The 21,359-nt window shown below is 38.7% G+C and overlaps 2 protein-coding genes and 1 long non-coding RNA gene across 4 annotated transcripts; 1 reads left to right on the top strand and 2 right to left on the bottom strand.

Moving 5' to 3' along the window:
• The first annotated feature begins 5 nt into the window (after positions 1-5).
• Positions 6-19,675, top strand: LOC103511256 (E3 ubiquitin-protein ligase CHIP). Of its 2 annotated transcripts, XM_008475976.2 has the most exons (7): positions 6-471; positions 974-1,172; positions 2,133-2,299; positions 2,776-2,922; positions 3,457-3,573; positions 4,711-4,788; positions 19,528-19,675. In XM_008475976.2, the coding sequence occupies exons 1-7, from the start codon at positions 319-321 to the stop codon at positions 19,573-19,575; spliced, it is 909 nt and encodes a 302-aa protein (XP_008474198.1). In that variant the 5' UTR covers positions 6-318; the 3' UTR covers positions 19,576-19,675. The 2 variants fall into 2 exon arrangements, with proteins under 2 accessions (XP_008474198.1, XP_008474197.1); XM_008475975.3 differs by lacking the exon at positions 19,528-19,675 and having other exon boundaries at positions 9-471; positions 4,711-5,166.
• LOC113468289 lies at positions 13,967-15,429 on the bottom strand. Its single transcript, XR_003392100.1, has 2 exons — positions 14,820-15,429; positions 13,967-14,594 (listed from the first exon to the last, which is right to left on the bottom strand). It is a non-coding gene; the product is annotated as an uncharacterized LOC113468289 (long non-coding RNA).
• On the bottom strand, positions 17,510-19,518 carry LOC108252633. Its single transcript, XM_017444913.2, has 5 exons — positions 19,445-19,518; positions 18,993-19,206; positions 18,608-18,862; positions 17,930-18,136; positions 17,510-17,737 (listed from the first exon to the last, which is right to left on the bottom strand). Exons 3-5 carry the CDS (start codon positions 18,691-18,693, stop codon positions 17,515-17,517), a joined length of 516 nt encoding a protein of 171 aa, XP_017300402.1. The 5' UTR covers positions 18,694-18,862; positions 18,993-19,206; positions 19,445-19,518; the 3' UTR covers positions 17,510-17,514.
• Positions 19,676-21,359: the final 1,684 nt, after the last annotated feature.

The following is a 21,359-nucleotide window of genomic DNA, read 5'->3' as shown; positions in this document are numbered from 1 at the left end:
CTTTTTTATAATCTGTATCTGTAATCTGCTAATCTGTCAGTGTAGATTTGCTATCTATTACTTGTCAGGCCAAAAGATTATCCTATACTCTAGAGTCTAGAGTCTCTAATCCAAGAGGATACACAGTCCAAATAGTAATTTGAGTTCCTGAAATCACCGTACCTACATTAGTGTGGATTACAAGTAAAAGTGTCTTTTCCCATACATAAGTAGTTCCATTTGTCCAATTTTCTCTGTAAAAAAAAGTGCTAATTCAAGAGCCAAACAAGATTCATGGTGTTGTGTGATTCTTTCTTCCATTACTTTTCTCATTCGTGAATGACAAGTTTCCTATCCTACTTGTTGAAAATGAGTAAATCTCATAACTTCACCACCAACAATTTGTCCGACAAAGAGCTGAAGGACGAGGGAAACCGCTACTTTGGACTGCGGCAGTATGAAGAAGCAATCAACTGCTATACGAGAGCTATTGTAAGTAAATGGTTTGCTTATGTCACTTGTCACTCACTGGGGTTTCCAGTTCTAGCAAGGTGACTGTGTGACTTGAGTCCATATGGATATTATTATCACTGTTCTATTATTCTTGTTTACATCGTAGCCAGAGCAAATATCAGAGAAACAAATAACTTGATTGCTTGAGGATTGTGAGATCACCCAAGTTATTAATGCAGTATTATCAAGACCAAGGTAGTATGGTGCGCTATGTTGACTGTTGAAGTAGGTAAGATATGTCCCTTTATTTCAATAGTTTAAAATTGCACCTCTTTAGTATGATAGAGTACATACTTGTTATAAGAGAGTGAGGAAAAAAACCAAGACAAAGGGAAGAGGAGAGAGAAAGAGGGAGGGAGGCCATTGAAACACTGTCATTAGTGCCCAACAAATGTCAGCTCTATAATACTTCCTATAGAGCTGACATTATTTATCTGTGCTTCTAAAAAAAAAAAAGAAAAATGATTTTATTTTGTTTCAGATAAAAAATCCTGTGATACCTTCTTATTTTACAAATAGAGCCCTGTGTTATTTAAAACTAAAACAATACGTTCACTGTTGTGATGACTGTCGGAAGGCGTTGGAATTGGAGCCCTCACTCGTTAAAGCACAATTCTTCCTGGGACAAGCATTGCATGAAATCAATCACTATGATGAGGCTGTTAAACATTTACAAAGAGGTAACTATTTACCTAACCCATGAGAGCCAAGGCCTACATTAAAGTCACACCAAACTTGACGAAACCCTGCTCTCTTTCTTGGTAATATCTCATATGTTAGGGCAAGCTGCAAACCTGGAGCAGTTCTGTTTGTCCTGAACTTGATATTGGTACATACCTAGATACTTTCTCTCTCTGCTTTAAAGACTCGCCTCAAAAAAAAGGGATGAATCAAGTTAAAAATCCATCCAGAAAGTAACCCGTTAAAATATTTGCAATCAAAAAACAAGTACAAATTTAAACATTTACAAAGAGGTAACTATTTACCTAACCCATGAGAGCCAAGGCCTACATTAAAGTCACACCAAACTTGACCAAACCCTGCTATCTTTCTTGGTAATATCTCATAGCATGTCCACCACTAGGCCATATGTTAGGGCAAGCTGCAAACCTGGAGCAGTTCTGTTTGTCCTGAACTTGATTTGTAGAAATCATGAGTTTAAATACTTGCTAGTAAGTATTTAGGCATATTGGTACATACCTAGATACTTTCTCTCTCTGCTTTAAAGACTCACCTCAAAAAAAAGGGATGAATCAAGATAAAAATCCATCCAGAAAGTAACCCGTTGAAATATTTGCAATCAAAAAACAAGTACAAATTTAATTTTTGCGATGGTGGGATTTGAACCTGGGACATTCTGGTTCAAGTCATATCATTTAATTTAGCAAGGTGTTTTTTTTAATACTCCCCATTTAGGTGCTGGGTCAACACAAGAACACCAGAAAGTAACCCGTTGAAATATTTGCAATCAAAAAACAAGTACAAATTTAATTTTTGTCGATGGTGGGATTTGAACCTGGGACCTTCTGGTTCAAGTCATATCATATAATTTAGCAAGGTGTGTTTTTTAAGGTGGTAAAACATCCATCTTTATTTTATTTTTTAAAGCATTCATCTTTCTCATAATTATTTTCTCCCAGCTTATGATTTGTCACGTGAGCAAAATCTCAACTACGGGGACGACATTGCATGTCAGTTGCGCATTGCTAAGAAGAAACGCTGGGCGGAAACAGAAGAGAAGCGCATTGCACAGGAGATAGAACTACTCACCTATCTGAACCGACTGATTACTGAGGATGCCGAGAAGGTAACAAATATTTTTTCCTTCTGGACTATCTTCTTTAGCCGGTCCCATCCCTGAGCAGGTAGCCCTCGCCAATTCGACACAGATATTAGGCGAGGCACCTGCAAATTGCAAGGATGCCGAGAAGGTAACAAATATTTTTTCCTTCTGGACTATCTTCTTTAGCCGGTCCCATCCCTGAGCAGGTAGCCCTCGCCAATTTGACACAGATGTTAGGCGAGGCACCTGCAAATTGCGGGGGGACGCCCTAGCAGTTACAGAATCACTATAAATGAGGCTAGTTGACTTTGTTGTGCTATCATGATGGGTTTGATCATAATGATCAACTAACCTTGGGTGTCTTTCCTTACAGGTTCAACCCCCACTATTTCTTTGGGCTTGAGACTGGCTGGCTTGCATACCTCTTAGGCTAGTTTAATTATAATAATGAACTTCATTTTCACCATTTATGATCTTTTTTTTTTTTACTATTTATGTAGGAGTTGGGGTCAATACGACGCGACGCGGAGACTAAGAGACTAGATGGAGACGCGGTTCAGGAGGCGGTCATGCGGATTGAAGCGCGTCGAGACCGCAGCATGGCGGAGCTGAACGATTTGTTTGTCGCTATTGATGAACGGCGAAGAGTAAGTGACTTTAAAAAAAAACCTATTTTTTATTTTATATGTCATTTATTTTATATGTCATTTAAACAAGGTTTTATTTACTTATTTGTAAACTTTAGCTTTACTGCGGATTGAAGCGCGTCGAGACCGCAGCATGGCGGAGCTGAACGATTTGTTTGTCGCTATTGATGAACGGCGAAGAGTAAGTGACTTAAAAAAAAAAAACCATTTTTTATTTTAGGTATATGTCATTTAAACAAGGTTTTATTTACTTATTTGTAAACTTTACTATGAAATTTATAGGACCATGTTTAGACTGTGGGAGTAAATGGACTTTTCAGTCTCAGTCCTAATTCCTTGACAAGATCTCTGTATTAATTGGTCAAATCTTTCAACTCACTTAAGTTAGTCGGATTGGCTTGAAACTTGTTACAATAATCTACGGGTATTTTGAATGACAATAGAATATTTTATTATTCTCTCAAAATATTTGATGTTGTAAAAAACGTGTTTTTTCAACTATCCATAATGCCTCATTTGTTCTCCTTATTCCAGAAAAGAGAAGTTCCTGATTATCTCTGTGGTAAAATTAGTTTCGAAATTCTGCGGGATCCAGTGATAACGCCTAGTGGAATTACGTACGAGCGAAAAAATATCGAAGAACATTTACAGGTAACATTCTTCTGGAAACGCCGCGGGTTCGATTACCGCCCGGGGCAGATTTTATCCTGATGGGATAATGTTCGCTCTCGGAACGGCTGCTAACATTCTTCTGGAAACGCCGCGGGTTCGATCACCGCCCGGGGCAGATTTTATCCTGATGGGATAATGTTCGCTCTCGGAACGGCTGGCTTCCTCCTATCCTGTCTTCCTTCTCTCTTTGATTTTGGGACGATAAGACCCTAGCAGTTACAGTTCCCTCTGTCAAACCTCTTGAAAAAAAAACCTCTTGACCGTGATGTCAACATTGCAGATGTCTCTCCATTGCTGCAGATCGCAAAGCTTCCATCTATCTCTATCTTGAGCTACTCTCTTCCAGAGTAGTCCTATACTGATTTCTTGATTAGGTCTTCGTAAACCCTCTGTTCTAGTAGCCATCTACGTAAATTTCGTAAACCCTCTCGTAGTAGTAAGGAATCCAAAGAAAGAAAAAATCAGCCTATTTAGTAGTTAGCTCGGAGGCTAGCGAAACTGCTTTATAAACACTAGGTCGCGGGTTCGATTCTCGGGCGGGGCGAACTTTATCCTAAGGCCCGGTTTCTGACAAGACGAAACTCGAGAGTTTGAGCTCACTAACCGCGGAGTTTGCGTCAACATTGCAGATGTCTCTCCATTGCTGCAGATCGCAAAGCTTCCATCTATCTCTATCTTGAGCTACTCTCTTCCAGAGTTGTCCTAGACTGATTTCTTGAGTAGGTCTTCGTAAACCCTCTGTTGTAGTAGCCATCTACGTAAATTTCGTAAACCCTCTCGTAGTAGTAAGGAATCCAAAGAAAGAAAAAATCAGCCTATTTAGTAGTTAGCTTGGAGGCTAGCGAAACTGCTTTATAAACACTAGGTCGCGGGTTCGATTCTCGGGCGGGGCGAACTTTATCCTAAGCCGATAAGGTTCGTTCTCGAAACGGCTGGCTTCGGCCTATATTGTCCTCCTTCCCTTTGATTTTGGGTTGATAAGACCTTCTTCGTTGTTACAGTTCAATTAAACTTTTTTTTTTTTCAAGTTTTAATTACTTTTGTGCTATGTTTTCAAAGAGTGGGTCTTTTTTTCCCAAGTTTCAATAAATAAAATTTTGTTTTTCTCGTTTTCAGAAAGTGGGTCACTTCGACCCAGTAACGCGGGTCAAACTGTCAGCGGATCAGCTCATACCAAACTTTGCCATGAAGGAGGTGGTGGATAATTTTCTACAGGAAAACGATTGGGCCTACGAATACTAGAACGGAAGACATGGGTAATATTGTCCGCCCTAATCCTATGTAACTATGTATTGGGCTCGACCCTAATCCTATGTATTGGTTCGTGATTACGTCAGTAAAGTGATGTTCCTAAAAGGCAAATCGTTACGATAGGTCGAAAATTGTACTAAGGTGTACGATAAATCGTATGGTATAAACCCCTCCTTAAAGTCATATAGGTCATTGATTGGATATTTTATTTTTTAATTAGACTATGAACTGGCAAATTTGGGGTACTCTCTGTATAGTTATAAATTATCTTACCTTTTAAAAAAAAAGAGTTGTTTGGTTCCCTCATATGCAAAAAAGACCTAAATTTGATGTTATAAAAATATTTTAGTATAGGGACTTTATAATTTTGCACGTCTCAATATTGTGACGTCATGAAAATTATAATTATACAATGTTTTTCAAAGTTTTTCTTCTGTAATAGTACGTCATAAATTTTGCGAAGTGTGAAGCTTTTTACTGAAGCGCCTGGTAAATTGGGATTAATATTTTCAATTAGTGTAAATTAAATTATCGTAACAAGATCTCTGTATTAATTGGTCAAATCTTTCAACTCACTTAAGTTAGTCGGATTGGCTTGAAACTTGTTACAATAATCTACGGGTACTTTGAATGACAATAGAATATTCTATTATTCTCTCAAAATATTTGATGTTGTAAAAAACGTGTTTTTTCAATTATCCATAATGCCTCATTTGTTACTAGGAAGCTATTCGCTATTAAAACTCATTTTTTATTCTATTCACTTACTTTATTTCACTCAGGAAGGCGTTTAGTTTAACAGGGTTCGACCACCACTAGATCGGGATCCTTGAGTAGCTTCTTCAGTAGATCCATCCTGAAGGAAAGAGATAGAAAATTGAATTAATTAAATTGATTAAAAAAAAAAAGTTAGATAAAGGGAGTTTCAAGCCTACTTAATCATTACGCAAAATTTTCTTCTGGCTTTCTTCTATCAAGTTCTCCTTCGATTTCAGGACGATAAGACCTGCGTTGTTCCTTCTATCAAACATTTCTTTTAAAGTTCCGAGGGTTAGATAGTAGAGAACTCTGGTGTTGAGCTCGCTTAAAGTTTACCTCCCACTCACGAGTCAACAAAATGATGTTCCTAAAAGACAAATCGTTACGATAGGTCGAAAATTGTACTAAGGTGTACGATAAATCGTATCGTATAAACCCCTCCTTAAAGTCATATAGGTCATTGATTGGATATTTTATTTTTTAATTAGACTATGGACTGGCAAATTTGGGGTACTCTCTGTATAGTTATAAATTATCTTACCTATTAAAAGAGTTGTTTGGTTCCCTCATATGCAAAAAAGACCTAAATTTGATGTTATAAAAATATTTTAGTATAGGAAAACATTTCTTTTAAAGTTCCGAGGGTTAGATAGTAGAGAACTCTGGTGTTGAGCTCGCTTAAAGTTTACCTCCCACTCACGAGTCAATTTTAAGCTAAATTCCCTTTAGAAGTAAGCTATTCATTTCTAACGAAAGTCACAACTTTTGGTTGGGGTTGTGTTTTTCGGGTCACTAGGAAGCTATTCGCTATTAAAACTCATTTTTTATTCTATTCACTTACTTTATTTCACTCAGAAAGGCGTTCAGTTTAACAGGGTTAGAGTCAAGTAGAGATTTGAACAGTGGGATCAGATTGAGGAGCAGCCTCTGGTAAATATGACCACATACGTCTTCCAAGTCATACTTCTCGGCCAGGTAGAAATATCTAACTGCATTCTAAAAGAAAGAAATAAAATGACTTTTAGTTACTATGCTTCGTCATCAAACCTTAACCGTGTCGTATACAGCGTAGGGTCTGTTGGGGTAAAATGGGTACAGTGTCTTTTTTTTTTTTGCTCTGTAGCCTTATTAATCCTAATGGCGCCAAATTCTTATCATTTCCCTAGATAGTGGTGTAGCCTTATTAATCCTAATGGCGCCAAATTCTTATCCTTTCCCTAGATAGTTGTGTAGCCTTATTAATCCTAATGGCGTAATGACTTTTAGTTACTATGCTTCATCATCAAACCTTAACCGTATCGTATACAGCGTAGGGTCTGTTGGGGTAAAATGGGTAGGTACAGTGTCACTTTTTTTGGTCTGTAGCCTTATTAATCCTAATGGCGCCAAATTCTTATCATTTCCCTAGATAGTTGTGTAGCCTTATTAATCCTAATGGCGCAACAGGGTTAGAGTCAAGTAGAGATTTGAACAGTGGGATCAGATTGAGGAGCAGCCTCTGGTAAATATGACCACATACGTCTTCCAGGTCATACTTCTCGGCCAGGTAGAAATATCTAACTGCATTCTAAAAGAAAGAAATAAAATGACTATTAGTTACTATGCTTCACCATCAAACCTTAACCGTATCGTATACAGCGTAGGGTCTGTTGGGGTAAAATGGGTACAGTGTCACATTTTTTTGCTCTGTAGCCTTATTAATCCTAATGGCGCCAAATTCTTATCATTTCCCTAGATAGTTAAATGCAACGGTCCCTAATATATCACTGAAGTTCAGCAATGTTGCACGGAGTTGGTATCCAGATAGGTGACCATGGTTGTTAGGAGCTAAAAAATACGATCTTGTAAAATCCAACTTTGTACTAAAAAAAAAAGAGGGACGTTGAAATTCAGAATGCATACAACTGAAAACTAAAAGCTCTGCTTCACTCTGTTTTTAGCCTAAGCAGTTAAAAAACACGGAGTTGGTATCCAGATAGGTGACCATGGTTGTTAGGAGCTAAAAAATACGATCTTGTAAAATCCAACTTTGTACTAAAAAAAAAGAGGGACGTTGAAATTCAAACTGCATACAACTGAAAACTAAAAGTTCTGCTTCACTCTGTTTTTAGCCTAAGCAGTTAAAAAAATCATGCTCCTTTGGGAAAACTAAAGTACCCATTGGTAATATGAACAAACAACAAACCTCAATGTTGGAGTTTCTGATGAGGTACATGGCCACCTGATCCACAATATCCACCATTTCCAGGAAGGAAGCCGTAGCCAGGATATTCTCCACATTACTGTCCTGGATGAAATCTAGAGGTCCTCCATACAGGAAACCGAAACACAATTCTAAACCTGGAAACAGGAGGGAAAAACACATCATAATGCTGGTAGTACAGGGTTCAGGATTACTTAAAGAAAAGAAGAAAACATGTCACTTGATGGTGGTCCAAAAAATAAAAACAACAAAAGGGCCCCCTACTGGGCCTTAAAAAGGATCAAAAAATTACCTACCCCTCATGTGACTGGCGAGTCCGGCTTTGGTCCACAAGATACCACAAGCAAGAAACCCTCCAACGACGCAGACTCCGGTGGCACCAGCAGCACCATCCAACGTGAAGAAAAAGAAAGCCAAGTTTACAAACATTCATGATATTGGGCGTCTCATCGATCTGATGTTGCCGCAGGTGTCCCAAGTTGTCCCAGGCAAGTTGTACCCCTCATGTGACTGGCGAGTCCGGCTTTGGTCCACAAGATACCACAAGCAAGAAACCCTCCAACGACGCAGACTCCGCTGGCACCAGCAGCACCATCCAACAACACAACATCCACCTCCACTCCATTCAGCTGCCTGCGGTGTTAACGAACGTACAAACATTCATACACCTCTATATACTCACCATTCTCTGTGGCCAAAGTCTGCTTATCAGTCTCATCACTCTTATCACTCGATTCACACTCAGGGGTGTCCAAAGTGGTGCCCGCGGTTACTGCGGTCATCCAAGTCTTCATGAGGAGGTACACATCGTACTCGTCTTTGACCACCAACACAGTAAAGGAACATTTTTGGTACAAAAAATGGACTTGAATTTAACAATATAACAAAAAATCCTACTCTATCTTACACACTTGACCACCACTAGATCGGGATCCTTGAGTAGCTTCTTCAGTAGATCCATCCTGAAGGAAAGAGATAGAAAATTGAATTAATTAAATTAATTAAATTGATTTGACCACCACTAGATCGGGATCCTTGAGTAGCTTCTTCAGTAGATCCATCCTGAAGGAAAGAGATAGAAAATTGAATTAATTAAATTGACTAAAAAAAAAAGTTTGATAAAGGGAGTTTCAAGCCTACTTAATCATTACGCAAAATTTTCTTCTGGCTTTCTTCTATCAAGTTCTTCTTCTCTCTTCGATTTCAGGACGATAAGACCTGCGTTGTTACAGTTCCTTCTATCAAACATTTCTTTTAAAGTTCCGAGGGTTAGATAGTAGGGAATTCTGGTGTTGAGCTCGCTGAAAGTTTACCTCCCACTCACGAGTCAATGGATCTGATACAGAACATCTTAATTTGTTCACAGTTGAATTTTCACCCAGGAGTTTCAGGAAGTATGGACTCTGAAAGAAAAAAAAAACATCAGCATTATTAACAGCAATGCTAATGAAACAAGATCTGATAAATAGCTCAGAAATCTAACCCTTGGAATCATATGCTACAAAAAATGTACACAAAGTTGTAACCTATTGGACAAGCTAGTTCCAGGACTTACTTGTTGGATGAAACTTTTATGAAGTTTCCATGTCTTGTTGAGAAGAACCACTTCAATGTCCGAGTCCCGCCCTTGTTGGAATAATATCCCATAGCCAATACTAGCAGAACTGCCTGATGCACTGCTCAGCTTTACTCTGTAGATATAAGGGAGGAGCTAGTTAATGTCTCAATAAAAAGGACAAAATAAAAACTTTGGTATTTAGTACAAGATGAATATCCACGTCTTGTTGAGAAGAACTACCTCAATGTCCGAGTCCCGTCCTTGTTGGAATAATATCCCATAGCCAATACTAGCAGAACTGCCTGATGCACTGCTCAGCTTTACTCTGTTGATATAAGTGAGGAGCTAGTTAAAGACTCAAATTTAAGTCTACAGCAACAATAGTTTATATTGAGACTTGCTGTCAGCTCCCATGGCGTAGTGGTCACTGTGCTCACCTTGCACGCAGGAGACCCGGGTTCGAAACCAATAGCTCGTTCCTAAAGGGAAGTCAGTCTCATCCTAGTAGTATAAATGAGGTACTCGTACCTATAAAAATAAATTTAGTTAAGAAACACTCAGATAAATAACTCTATCAGTTGGAAGAGTTGCCCATGATATAAGCTTGGAAAAAACCTAATACAACCCTAGGCATTAAAAGGTTGCCCATTCATAATGGAAACATACCTCTTGGCCTTGGGACTATTGCTGTCGTCACTTTCTAGCTTCCGTTTCCTCCTCAGTTTGCTGAATAAAGCCCCCATGATCAGCAGCTAGTCTGTAAAACAATACAACAGGTGGTTCAGTGATTTGTAGAACTTGGAAAAAGAACCATTAAGAGGGAGGGTCTTACTTTGGTAAAACAAATCATTTCTAAATGAGGGCTTGATGGACCCCAAGAGCCTGATTGGCCCTAAATTTAAAAATAAAATTAATTTGAAATGTTAGAAAATGTTTGCCAATTTTTATCACAGTTGAACTAACTTATAGTGGAACAAACAAACAAAACAAAAATTAGTCACACTCCATACCAACTTCATTTTTTCACCATGTAGGTAGGTAACTCATCTAGCCAATAACTTCATCAGTTCAAATAAAGGATAACTTACCACTTTTTCTTCCACTGAAATATGGAGCAAAGCTATATGGACTGGACAAAATGGGAAGGAATTCAAGCATTCCTTGATTCACTGTAGCACAAATCTGAAATGCAGGAGTGTCAGTAACTTTCTCTTCACAGGTGCATTTTGGCTCTCAAGGGTAAGGAACAACTTTTAGATCTTAGCTACAACTGCACTTAACGTAGATCTAAGCACAACTTTCTAAAACTAGTATTTTGTCCTTAAAAAACGAAAGTTTCCAATAAAAATTCCATTGCACTCAGCATCAGCACTCAGCTAACTGTAAATATAAAGTTTAAGTTCAAAATTTCAAAAACTCGCGCCTCTGAAAAATAAACAAAAACAGCTGTTTGAAAAAACCTCCGAACGAAAACATTAGGCATCGTTCACACGATGCGATTGTAGAAAAATCTGAATAGTGGAGATGGCAAAATCACCACCATAATAATGAATAGTGGATGTGCCAAACTTACCACATAGGTAGGTATTATTAGGTATGTTCATATTAAAAAGCATTTTTAGTGGGTGTATGAATATCTCCAATAAAACGGGCAGACCGACACCGAAGCGAATACAATAGTCCGTCCCTTATACCTTTTATATTACTATTGTAATAATAAAGGAAGGACGGACTAAAAATCTGAATAGTGGAGATGCCAAAATCACCATCATAATAATGAAAGGTGGATGTGCCAAATTTACCACATGGGTATTATTAGATATGTTCATATAAAAAGCATTTTTAGTGGGTGTGTGAATATCTCCAATAAAACGGGACAAAAAGTCAACGGCCATAGGTCGTTCCCAATGTATCACTCAAGTTAAGCAACGTTGCGCGTGGTTGGTATACGGATGATCGAGGATAGCCCGGTAGCTTGTCGTCAAATGGAGAGTAAAAACCCCGTCAGTATAAACCTTAGCTGTTATACCTACAGTAACGTAAAACCTGTTAAATGCGCGTCTGTCTTATAAGCGCGAGGTCGTAGGTTCGAATACCATCCGGGGAGGATTTTATCCTTGATAATGTTCGTTCTCGGAACGGCTGGCTTTCCTCCTATCCTGTCTTCCTTCTCTCTTCGATTTCGGGACGATAAGACTGATAATGCTCGTTCTCGGAACGGCTGGCTTTCTCCTATCCTGTCTTCCTTCTCTCTTCGATTTCGGGACGATAAGACCTTAGCAGTTACAGTTCCCTCTTCACTCTCTCAAACCTCAAAGAACTTGAGCTGTTATTCAGTGACGTAAAATCTTTTACAAAAGGCTTGCCTTTATTTCTGCCCTGCTAAAAAAGAGGGCAGTAAGTCCAAAATTTGACATTTTGAGTTATTAAAATGTGGGAAAAAAATACACTAATAAACACTAGTTTGAATTAACAGTCTATCTCCCTTTGCAGTCTCTAATAACTATTAAGTCAAATAACTCTAGTAGTTTCCAGTCTAGGCTGGTCACACGTACATTTTCTAACTCTGGAGACCCTGGAGTTATAAATACGTATGTTGTTGTTTGCAAATGTCACGTTATTTGACTACTAGGTCATTTTAACTCTGGCTTTCCAATACTTACCAACAAAGTCATTGCTGGCTTCCAAGGCGTTCTAAATATTATAACTGAGTCTTAATAATTTTAATATACGGTACTTTTTTTCCTATTTTTTTAATTTTTATTTATTTTATACTGTACTAAGAAAGTAACATTTCTCCACTTCTCTCCGATAATGGCCCAGCTAAAACGTTTCGCTATAAAGTCCGCTATGAAAATCCTGACTGGGTCCAAAATTAAAAATTAAATTAATTTTAAATTTAACACATTTTCCCAATTTTTATCACAGTTGAACAAACCATTGAGAATTGTAGTGGCACAAATAAACAATAGGAAATTTAGTTTGGTTTAAAGAACTCACACTTCATACCAATTCCATTTGTTTGTTAGTAACTCATCTAGTCGATATCTCCATCAGTTCAAATAAAGGTTAACTTACCACTTTTTCTTTAACTCAAATATAGAGGAAAACTATATGGACTGAACAAAATGGGAAGGAATTTAAGCATTCCTTGATTTAATTTTTATCACAGTTGAACTAACTTATAGTGGAACAAACAAACAAAACAAAAATTAGTCACACTCCATACCAACTTCATTTTTTCACTATGTAGGTAACTCATCTAGCCAATAACTTCATCAGTTCAAATAAAGGTTAACTTACCACTTTTTCTTTAACTCAAATATAGAGGAAAACTATATGGACTGAACCAAATGGGAAGGAATTTAAGCATTCCTTGATTCACTGTAGCACAAATCTGAAATGCAGGAGTGTTGGTAACTTTCTCTTCACAGGTGCATTTTGGCTCTCAAGGGTAAGGAACAACTTTTAGATCTTAGCTACAACTGCATTTAACGTAGATCTAAGCACAACTTTCTAAAACTAGTATTTTGTCCTTAAAAATGAAAGTTTTCAATAAAAATTCCATTGCACTCAGCACTCAGCTATCAGCTAACTGTAAAGTTTAAGTTCAAATTTTCAAAAACTCGCGCCTCTGAAAAATAAACAAAAACAGCTGTTTAAAAAAAACCTCTCTAGTGAGGTTTTCAAAAAACCTCCGAACGAAAACATTAGGCATCGTTCACACGATGCGATTGTAGAAAAATCTGAATAGTGGAGATGCCAAAATCACCACCATAATAATGAATGGTGGATGTGCCAAATGTACCACATAGGTATTATTAGGTATGTTCATATTAAAAGCATTTTTAGTGGGTGTGTGAATATCTCCAATAAAACGGGACAAAAAGTCAACGGCCATAGGTCGTTCCCAATGTATCACTCAAGTTAAGCAACGTTGCGCGTGGTTGGTATACGGATGAGCGAGGACAGCCCGGTAGCTTGTCGTCAAATGGAGAGTAAAAACCCAGTCAGTATAAACCTTAGCTGTTATACCTACAGTAACGTAAAACCTATTAAATACGCGTCTGTCTTATAAGCGCGAGGTCGTGGGTTCGAGTACCATCCGGGGTGGATGTTATACTAAACAGTAAGGTTCGTTCTCTGAATGGCTGGCTTTTTCCTATCCTATCTTCCTTTTTGGGGGCGATAAGACTACCGTAGTTACACCTCCCTCCATCAAACTTAGGGTCAGCCTAGTTAGCTTAGTTGGTAGCGCTTCTGCCTTGTAAGCGCTAGTCCGCAGGTTGGATTCCCACCCGGGGAGGATTTTATTCTTATGGGGTAATGTTCGTTCTCGGAACGGCTGGCTTTCTCCTATCCTGTCTTCCTTCTCTCTTCGATTTCGGGACGATAAGACCATAGCAGTTACAGTTCCCTCTTCCCTCTCTCAAACCTCAAAGAACTTGAGCTCATAGAGTGACGTAAAATCTTTTACAAAAGGGTTGCCTTTATTTAGCCTAAGCCTTTAGCTGAAAAAAAAAAAGATGGAAGAAAATAAAAACTTCAGGGGATGTAGGTAATAATAATAGGTATATATGAGAAATACGAAGGTATAATGCTTTTACTCAATAAAAATAATAATTATAATACAATACAATACGCACCTTGAGATTTTGTGGGGGGAAATAAATAAAATTAATAATTTACAGAAAGAAAAGTAAAAAGAGGAAATTAAAAAACACAAAAAATAAAACCTAGCTTACACAAAAATATACCCTATCTTCTAAAACAAAAGTTAAACGTATTAAAATATGGAATACATGGAGTTTATGGGTATGAAATAACTTTTTTCTGGTCGATAATGAATTGATGGTTAATAGATAAAATTGATAAGGTACAAAATGGAAGACTTAAAAAAAATATTTGAGGTACCTACTTACGTGGATGAAACATATTATAGGTAGGTAATTTTACCTAGAGGTAGGTACCTACTTCAGGAGCTGGGCTCAATGGCTCATATTTTATAGGTAGGTATAGCTACCTATAACCTACTCCAAAGGTCTTCTTGAGACAAAAATGCACCATTATGAATAAATATGGGCCATGAAAACCCCTTGATTTATTTCAATATAGGTACAATGACCTAAATACCTATTTCTAGTTCTGACGGCTACGTTTATATGTTTAATTTCTAATTACCTACCTATGGTGGAAAATATCTAAATTGCTATTATTTTCTCTAGGTACCTAACGTTTGGCGCTCTAATACATATTATAAAAGTAGGCAGGTAGGCACCTATCTCTAACTTTATCTTGGTCTTGAAACACGTAATTACGGTTGGACTTCAAACACATCGATGTTTGGGTGTAATTGTCCTACATACTGGACTCCACACACAGGAATTTCATCAGAATCACTAATCAATCTAATCATCTACAAAATACAAAGAAATGTTCAATTTTATGATTGACCTAACGTTTGGCGCTCTAATACATATTATAAAAGTAGGCAGGTAGGCGCCTATCTCTAACTTTATCTTGGTCTTGAAACACGTAATAACGGTTGGACTTCAAACACATCGATGTTTGGGTGCAATTGTCCTACATACTGGACTCCACACACAGGAATTTCATCAGAAAAGACCCCATTTTAATGCAATCACAATCACTAATCAATCTAATCATCTACAAAATACAAAGAAATTTTCAATTTTGTAATTTAGGCACTCATTTCTCCTAAAACGTATTTCAAGCCACCCTAGAAAAAAGGCACACAGTAAAGGAACATTTTTGGTACAAAAAAATGGACTTGAATTTAACAGTAACAAAAAATCCTACTCTATCTTACACACATAATAATACTACAGCGGTAAAGTTACGTCATTATTTAAATTGCACTAAATCTAATTGTCAAAGTTAAAATCTAATTGTCAACTCGTTAACCCTAAATGGTAATATGGGTTATGGAATGGACAAGAAGGAGTTCACAGGAAATGGTGATGTCTTAATTTAGTCTTAAATTACCTAGCATATCTAACATTTAAATATTGCACTTACCTTAGCCTATAGCAAAATAATTTTATTGATCTACCTAGACTTAGGCCCAAAGTGAAAGCTAAATGGTAATATGGGTTATGGAATGGACAAGAAGGAGTTCAAAGGAAATGGTGATGTCTTAATTTAGTCTTAAATTACCTAGCATATCTAACATTTAAATATTGCACTTAGCTTAGCCTATAGCAAAATAATTTTATTGATCTACCTAGACCTAGGCCCAAAGTGAAAGATAGAGTAGTTAGTCTTAAATTACCTAGCATATCTAACATTTAAATATTGCACTTAGCTTAGCCTATAGCAAAATAATTTTATTGATCTACCTAGACTTAGGCCCAAAGTGAAAGATAGAGTAGAAAATGAGCTCTAGCTCTAAATTGAGCTCTAAGGTCTAATTTGAGCTCTAAGGTCTAAATTGAGCTCTAAGGTCTAATTTGAGCTCTAAGGTCTAAAATGAGCTCTAAGGTCTAATTTGAGCTCTATCATTCGAACAGTTTGCCCGATTTTGATCATATTTGGAAAATATTTATATCTGACATATTATGAAGGAGATTTTGTTCATTAGATTTTGGGCTCATGGGGCTCAAATTTTTAGGGCCCCGTAGGGGCTCTTTTTGTAAGTTTACTTATCTTCTGTCCATTGACTGCCTTTTTTACTTTCCTTATCCTATAGGAAGGAAAGTATTACTGTTTTACTCTATCTTTCACAAAATGGGCCAGAAGTAATGATGGTACAAATTTGATTGTCTTATCACTAAAATAATACCAATGTTGGAGTTTCTGATGAGGTACATGGCCACACGATCCACAATATCCACCATTTCCAGGAAGGAAGCTGTCGCCAGGATATTCTCCACATTACTGTCCTGGATGAAATCTAGAGGTCCTCCATACAGGAAACCAAAACACAATTCTAAACCTGGAAACAGGAGGGAAAAACACATCATAATGCTGGTAGTACAGAGTTCAGGATTACTTAAAGAAAAGAAAAAAACATGTCACTTGATGGTGGTCCCAAAAATAAAAACAACAAAAGGACCCTCTTTTGTTGGAATATTTTTATGAAATATAAAAATAACAACAAAAAATGAACAGAGAGTTATTCACACAGGCAACAAACAGATAAAAACTAAATGAAAAATTCTCAAGTTTGAACATCATTTAAGTAGTCAATTTGGTTGGTAGGGTCATTTTGTTTACTTACTTTTACAATCAATATTTGGATCAGACACAGAGCATCTTAGTTTGTTCACAGTTGAATTTTCTCCCAGAAGTTTCAGGAAGTATGGACTCTGAAAGAGAAGAAGAAAGGATCAGACACAGAGCATCTTAGTTTGTTCACAGTTGAATTTTCTCCCAGAAGTTTCAGGAAGTATGGACTCTGAAAGAGAAGAAGAAGAAGAAGAAGAAGGAAAATTCAGAATCGCGTGAGCAGAGGAAATAAATCAATTATCTTTCTTTCCTCTTGGTTTCAAAAACTGCGAGACCATTTTCCCTTTTAGGGATCCAGGGGGCTATTCCGGAAAGACTTTTGTAATTTACAATTCACATTATGAGAAAATCACTTATGAAGTCCAAAGTTTAAAATATGAAGGGCAAATACAGAAATGCATTTTCTTCTCTGGCTTCCCAATATTTACCAACAAAGTCATTGCTGGCTTCCAAGGCGTTATAAATATTATAACTGAGTCTTAATAATTTTAATATACGGTACTTTTTTTTCCTATTTTTTTAATTTTTATTTATTTTATACTGTGCTAAGAAAGTAACATTTCTCCACTTCTCTCCGATAATGGCCCAGGTAAAGCGTTTCGCTATTAAGTCCGCTGTGAAAATGATACTGAGCTCTCAAACTAAGCTGGAGTCCGTGCTACTAAAAGTCCGATCTTTAAAATTAAAAAAAAAGCCGCTCACAAAAGTTTCGCCGCTTTCAGCTCAAAATACGGCACCATTTTGACGGTCACAAAAGCATGCAACCACGGCACATCATTCGCGCCATCCTGTCCAATCTGTCCCGGAATTAACAGTAATGCTAATGATCAATACTTCTAATGAAACATCTGATGTATAGCTCAGAAATCAAACCCCTGGAATCATGTGCTACAAAAACCGCTCACAAAAGTTTCGCCGCTTTCAGCTCAAAATACGGCACCATTTTGACGGTCACAAAAGCATGCAACCACGGCACATCATTCTTGCCATCCTGTCCAATCTGTCCCGGCTTTCCACTCTTCTGTCCCGGATTGTCCCGAACCCGCTCATAATAGCCACTGGGCAAATCGTACAGCACTCGGGACAGTCCCGAAGGCGGATAGGGGAGAAGGAACATCAGATCTTCCACGTCTTGTTGAGAAGAACTACCTCAATGTCCGAGTCCCGTCCTTGTTGGAATAATATCCCATAGCCAATACTAGCAGAACTGCCCGATGCACTGCTCAGCTTTACTCTGTTGATATAAGTGAGGAGCTAGTTAACACATTGTGTACGAAGCATGAAAACACGAATTAGCGCTAGGTCTCATCAGATCCGACCCCATGAAGACGCCGCTTCGCCACTGGTAGTCAGATCGGAAATCATCGTCAGATGCGGAATATCTTTGGAGTATCTGGGTCGCTGAGGTATTGGGGCCAATGGGTCCATTATTGGTGCCACTGTGTGAGGGGAGAGAGGGGTTTGAACAGGAGGGAGGGGAGGAGTTGTCGCTCCAAATAGACCCCATGTCAAATATTGTGTACCTGAAAAAGAAACAGTCACTCACTATCAGGTAGACCTGACCAGGTGTACCTGATGGTGTGTGTGTTCATCAGGTATCAGGTAGACCTGACAGGCGGACCTTTTCAGCCGTACCTGTCAAGTCTTCTTAATGAGTACACACAACATCAGGTAGACCTAACAGGCGGACCTTTTCAACCGTACCCCAAATAGACCCCATGTCAAATATTGTGTACCTGAAAAAGAAACAGTCACTCACTATCAGGTAGACCTGACAGGTACACCTGATCAGGTAGACCTGACAGGTACACCTGATCAGGTGTACCTGATGGTGTGTGTGTTCATCAGGTATCAGGTAGCCCTGACAGGCGGACCTTTTCACCCGTACCTGTCAAGTCTACTTGATGAGTACACACAACATCAGGTAGCCCTAACAGGCGGACCTTTTGAACCGTACCTATCAGGTCTACCTGATAGTGAGTGGCTGGCCTTACCTTAAATACAGCAAGGTAGGTATCAATATGTGCGGAACGTCCGGTTTCACTTTCACCGTCATCTCCAGCGTATTATCCGGTGTCATCGTGACAACAAACACGAAACCGTTGAGCGTTGTGGTGGCAACGTCTGTACTGGACAGGGGCACGGTGAACCGTTTGAACAACCGATACGGGGAAGCAGAGTCATCGGGGAAACTGGTGAAGTTCTTCTCGCGACGAATGATGCGAACGCGCTGAAGCGGTGTGATGTTCCTGAGGGAAGAAGAGAAGGGGAACTAATAAACACGTATTTTAAGGTGGTTTCACACTTAAAGTTAAAAATAAAGTAATTTTAGGGGGCCCTTGGATCTTTTGAGGCCACACAAGGGCCCTTTCCACTCACCTGTCCACATCAGGCGTAGTCTGGCTGTCATCATAATAAGTGACGTGGGTTTTCCATGAGGCATCCAGTCCCTTATCCAGCCATGAAGACGGGAGTACTCTGTCCCGCTTCAGAATATCGTAGTAACGGGACACTACGAACAGGTTGGGCAGGTTGAGGATTTCAAACAGCGAGACAAACTCTTTGCCTCGAGCAGACTCCAGGAAACTTAGACCTGAAATAGAAAACCTTTGTTTTCACAAAATGTTGTGACATATTTGAAATTCTGCAATTTCTAGTATGTACCTATGTAATTATAAGAGCACAATAGGGCTGCCTGGAAGGGACTGACAAGAAACACCGATCCTATTAAGGTAGGAAAAGCCTAGGAAGAAGAAACAAACAAAAAGTAATGATATCCCCCCCCAAAAAAAAACTTCACCGTGAAGAAAAAGAAAGCCAAGTTTACAAACATTCATGATATTGGGCGTCTCATCGATCTGATGTTGCCGCAGGTGTCCCAAGTTGTCCCCCTCATGTGACTGGTATGAAGGAGGTGGTGGATAATTTTCTACAGGAAAACGATTGGGCCTACGAATACTAGAACGGAAGACATGGGTAATATTGTCCGCCCTTATCCTATGTAATAATGTATTGGGCTCGACCCTAATCCTATGTATTGGTTCGTGATTACGTCAGTAAAATGATGACCTATAGGGTGAGTCCGGCTTTGGTCCACAAGATACCACAAGCAAGAAACCCTCCAACGACGCAGACTCCGGTGGCACCATCCAACAACATCAGGCGTAGTCTGGCTGTCATCATAATAAGTGACGTGGGTTTTCCATGAGGCATCCAGTCCCTTATCCAGCCATGAAGACGGGACTACTCTGTCCCGCTTCAGAATATCGTAGTAACGGGACACTACGAACAGGTTGGGCAGGTTGAGGCTACTATAGAATGGTGATGTTATGAGTTATGACCAATGATTATTATGACACGAACCTAAAGTTCAATATACACTCGAACCTGTCATTCACAGTGTCTAATTGGGAATCCGAGAGACCAGCAATGTTTTCCCACCTATCCAGGTTTCCCAATTACAAATGAAGGGACCACGATTTTTCCAGGTTCTCATGTAGAAGGGTCCCACTTAGATAGGTTCGATTGTAGCAGGTTTGCTACAAAATGGAAAAAAAGGAGTACAATATTTTTTCTCCCACATAACGTCTACATTTTAATTAGAATCGTCCAAGAAAAACTGTCTAATTGGGAATCCGAGAGACCAGCAATGTTTTCCCACCTATCCAGGTTTCCCAATTACAAATGAAGGGACCACGATTTTTCCCGGTTATCCAGGTTCTCATGTAGAAGGGTCCCACTTAGATAGGTTCGATTGTAGCAGGTTTGCTACAAAATGGAAAAAAAGGAGTACAATATTTTCTTCTCCCACATAACGTCTACATTTTAATTAGAATCGTCCAAGAAAAATAACAACGGACAGTCCTATCCTATGTTCCTATTCCAAATTCCTATCCTATCCCAACAATTATGAAAAGGGCCTTTACCTAGTTAAATTTAGGATGTCTAATTGGGAATCCGAGAGACCAGCAATGTTTTCCCACCTATCCAGGTTTCCCAATTACAAATGAAGGGACCACGATTTTTCCCGTTTATCCAGGTTCCCATGTAGAAGGGTCCCACTTAGATAGGTTCGATTGTAGCAGGTTTGCTACAAAATGGAAAAAAAAGGAGTACAATATTTTTTCTCCCACATAACGTCTACATTTTAATTAGAATCGTCCAAGAAAAATAACAACTGACAGTCCTATCCTATGTTCCTATTCCTAATTCCTATCCTATCCCAACAATTATGAAAAGGGCCTTTAGTTAAATTTAGGCTTTCTGGTCGATAATGAATTGATGGTTAATAGATAAAATTGATAAGGTACAAAATGGAAGACTTAGAAAAAATATTTGAGGTACCTACCTACTTACGTGGGTGAAACATATTATAGGTAGGTAATTTTACCTAGAGCAAATTTAGGAAAAATAAACAAAGTATAGTCTCTTCAACTTACCGAACTGGCAGGGGCTGATATTCTGGAGGCCTTTGGGCGGACACTTGGTCTGCCCCGGGCAGTAGCATTTGTTCTCGGGTTGGGATTCGCCGGGCGAGAAGATCTCATCGTCCGGAGTATAGTAGCCGGCTTTCAGGCCATCCTTTTCCACGTCGCGCCGGTATCGGAGAGGCCATATCCGGCACAGATCCTTATCGTAAACGTGAACCAGGTCGGATTTGGTGAGGTCGCGGGGCGGGAAGAACGAGCCTGGGGGATTGAAACAAATGGATGTTAGTTTAGGTATAGCTACCTATAACCTACTCCA

The sequence above is a fragment of the Diaphorina citri genome, unplaced genomic scaffold, assembly GCF_000475195.1.
Source record: "Diaphorina citri unplaced genomic scaffold, Diaci psyllid genome assembly version 1.1 scaffold694, whole genome shotgun sequence".
Classification (NCBI taxonomy): domain Eukaryota; kingdom Metazoa; phylum Arthropoda; class Insecta; order Hemiptera; family Psyllidae; genus Diaphorina; species Diaphorina citri.
This window is presented reverse-complemented; position numbering and strand designations above follow the sequence as displayed.

Excerpts from the sequence above, each read along its gene's own strand:
- LOC103511256 (XM_008475976.2), top strand. The coding sequence starts at position 319 with ATGACAAGTTTCCTATCCTACTTGTTGAAAATGAGTAAATCTCATAAC. Across the intron at positions 472-973 it reads ACTGCTATACGAGAGCTATT|ATAAAAAATCCTGTGATACC; the intron begins GTAAGTAAATGG and ends ATTTTGTTTCAG. Across the intron at positions 4,789-19,527 it reads CAAACTTTGCCATGAAGGAG|GTGGTGGATAATTTTCTACA; the intron begins GTGGTGGATAAT and ends GGTATGAAGGAG.
- LOC108252633 (XM_017444913.2), bottom strand. The coding sequence starts at position 18,693 with ATGACACCGGATAATACGCTGGAGATGACGGTGAAAGTGAAACCGGAC. Across the intron at positions 18,137-18,607 it reads CCTACCTTGCTGTATTTAAG|GTACACAATATTTGACATGG; the intron begins GTAAGGCCAGCC and ends TTTCTTTTTCAG. Across the intron at positions 17,738-17,929 it reads AGCGGCGTCTTCATGGGGTC|AGATCTGATGTTCCTTCTCC; the intron begins GGATCTGATGAG and ends ACAAGACGTGGA.